Below are 1,776 nucleotides of genomic sequence, written 5' to 3' on the forward strand. Positions count from 1 at the left end.
ACCAGCTCACCATGGGTTCGTCTGCTTGCATTATCTCGTACAAGTCTCCCCCCTCCCCAGCCGTTCTTTTATCCCTATTTATCTACCCCCCCCTTTAAACTGGTTACCCTACTATATTCGTTAAAACTGATAATTAACGTGGTTTCTTTTTATTTTGTGTGTTTCAGGTCAAACTCGACAAGAGCCACAATGGCAAGCCGTCTAAAGTAGTTCATATAAGAAATATACCCAATGAAATATCCGAGGCCGAGATAATACATTTGGGTTTACCCTTTGGTCGCGTCACCAATGTCCTCGTTCTCAAGGGTAAAAATCAGGTATGTGTTCATTTTTATGTTTTATATTTTTACCTTGTAAAATAATTTGATATTAATTCACGTTGTGTATAATATTCAAAATTATTATTTTTTTTATACGTACGAGTCGAATACGCGTATTAATGTTTTTTTTCTCTTTTTTTTCTTATTACTTACAATTCTAAAATCATAATTTTAAATCGAGTTTTGATATTCAAAGATTTTCTAACGCGCAGGCACACACATACACACGTTCATTATAAAATTATTCGTTTAAATGTATGCCGTAATCTAAATTAATTTGTAAAGTATAATATATCTTAAGACATAAAAAGAAGAAAAAAAACGATTAGGCAAGCAAAATTGTATTAAACATTTTTGTACAGAGCGCAGAGAAGAGAGAGTTTACGTGTTATAATAATTTATTTTCTTTTTTTTCTTTTTTTTTAAGTATTTTCTCAACGTTTCGAACCGTAGAAGAAAAAAAACACGCGTACAAACTCGTACGTATATTTGAGCCATGGGATGAATTTTATATGGATTTTTTTTTCTTCTTTTTTTTTTGGAAAGCATAGTTTAAGTATATAACATGCGACAAGAGAAATTCGAGTTTAACGGGGAACGGAGAGAAAGCACACGTGTTTATGGGAGATACAACGAATAGGAGTAATAGTAGTAGAGTAGTAGTAGGAAAGGGGGCTAAGAGGGGGAGAGGGTAGTAACGGGGTAGTAACGGGAGATGAGAAATTCGATTCGAATGCGACGCGGATGGCCAAGCGTGCAATAGCAGAAACAATCGAATCATCGATTCGTGGGAATCGAATCGACGATCACCCATTTATGCATTATTATCCATTATTATCCGTGCGTTCTGTGAACCGCATGCGGGAAGAGGAGCCTGCTGCCCCCACCCACATCCACCTCCCTCACCTACTCCCCTATCCCACACCCAACCCTTCAACGAAGAGGGCCAAGCCTGGTGTGTGTTACTCTTCTATCCTCTACACTCTAAACAAACATAATAAATCATAAATGAAAGGAAAATTCTCTCCACTCTCCGATTTTGTATAACTTTTCCTATTCGTATATTGCATTCATAACTGTTTCTGCATTTATATTCAATTTCGAATAAACTATCGAGGAAACTGTATCGTTTTCTAATATTATTTATACGTATTTTAATATATATATATATATTCACTTTTTTGTAGATTATTAAAAGATATTATTTTTAATTTTGAGTATGATTAAATTTAAATCGAATATTAATATAATCGTAATAATTGATCGATACAGATTTTCGAATTTTAAATATTGAAAATATGCATATATATATATATACACATCGATATTTATTCTCTTTTATATGTATTATTTTGATTTTATTTTATTTTGTCTTCTTTCGAAAATGTATACGCAATCATGATAATAATTATTATATGAATTTTTATATGTACGGTATCGTTGATATTCAAAGAAG

General features: G+C 32.7%; 1 protein-coding gene across 1 annotated transcript in view; it reads left to right on the plus strand.

Moving 5' to 3' along the window:
* Nucleotides 1-1,776, plus strand: part of LOC122525696 (polypyrimidine tract-binding protein 1-like) — a 167,385-nt gene that overhangs the window by 136,026 nt on the left and 29,583 nt on the right. The window contains exon 4 of the mRNA XM_043648616.1: nt 168-317. Coding sequence (XP_043504551.1) covers nt 168-317 — 150 coding nt within the window. The remainder of the gene's footprint in view (nt 1-167; nt 318-1,776) is intronic.

The sequence above is a fragment of the Polistes fuscatus genome, unplaced genomic scaffold (assembly GCF_010416935.1).
Source record: "Polistes fuscatus isolate 324 unplaced genomic scaffold, CU_Pfus_HIC Scaffold9, whole genome shotgun sequence".
Lineage (NCBI taxonomy): Eukaryota > Metazoa > Arthropoda > Insecta > Hymenoptera > Vespidae > Polistes > Polistes fuscatus.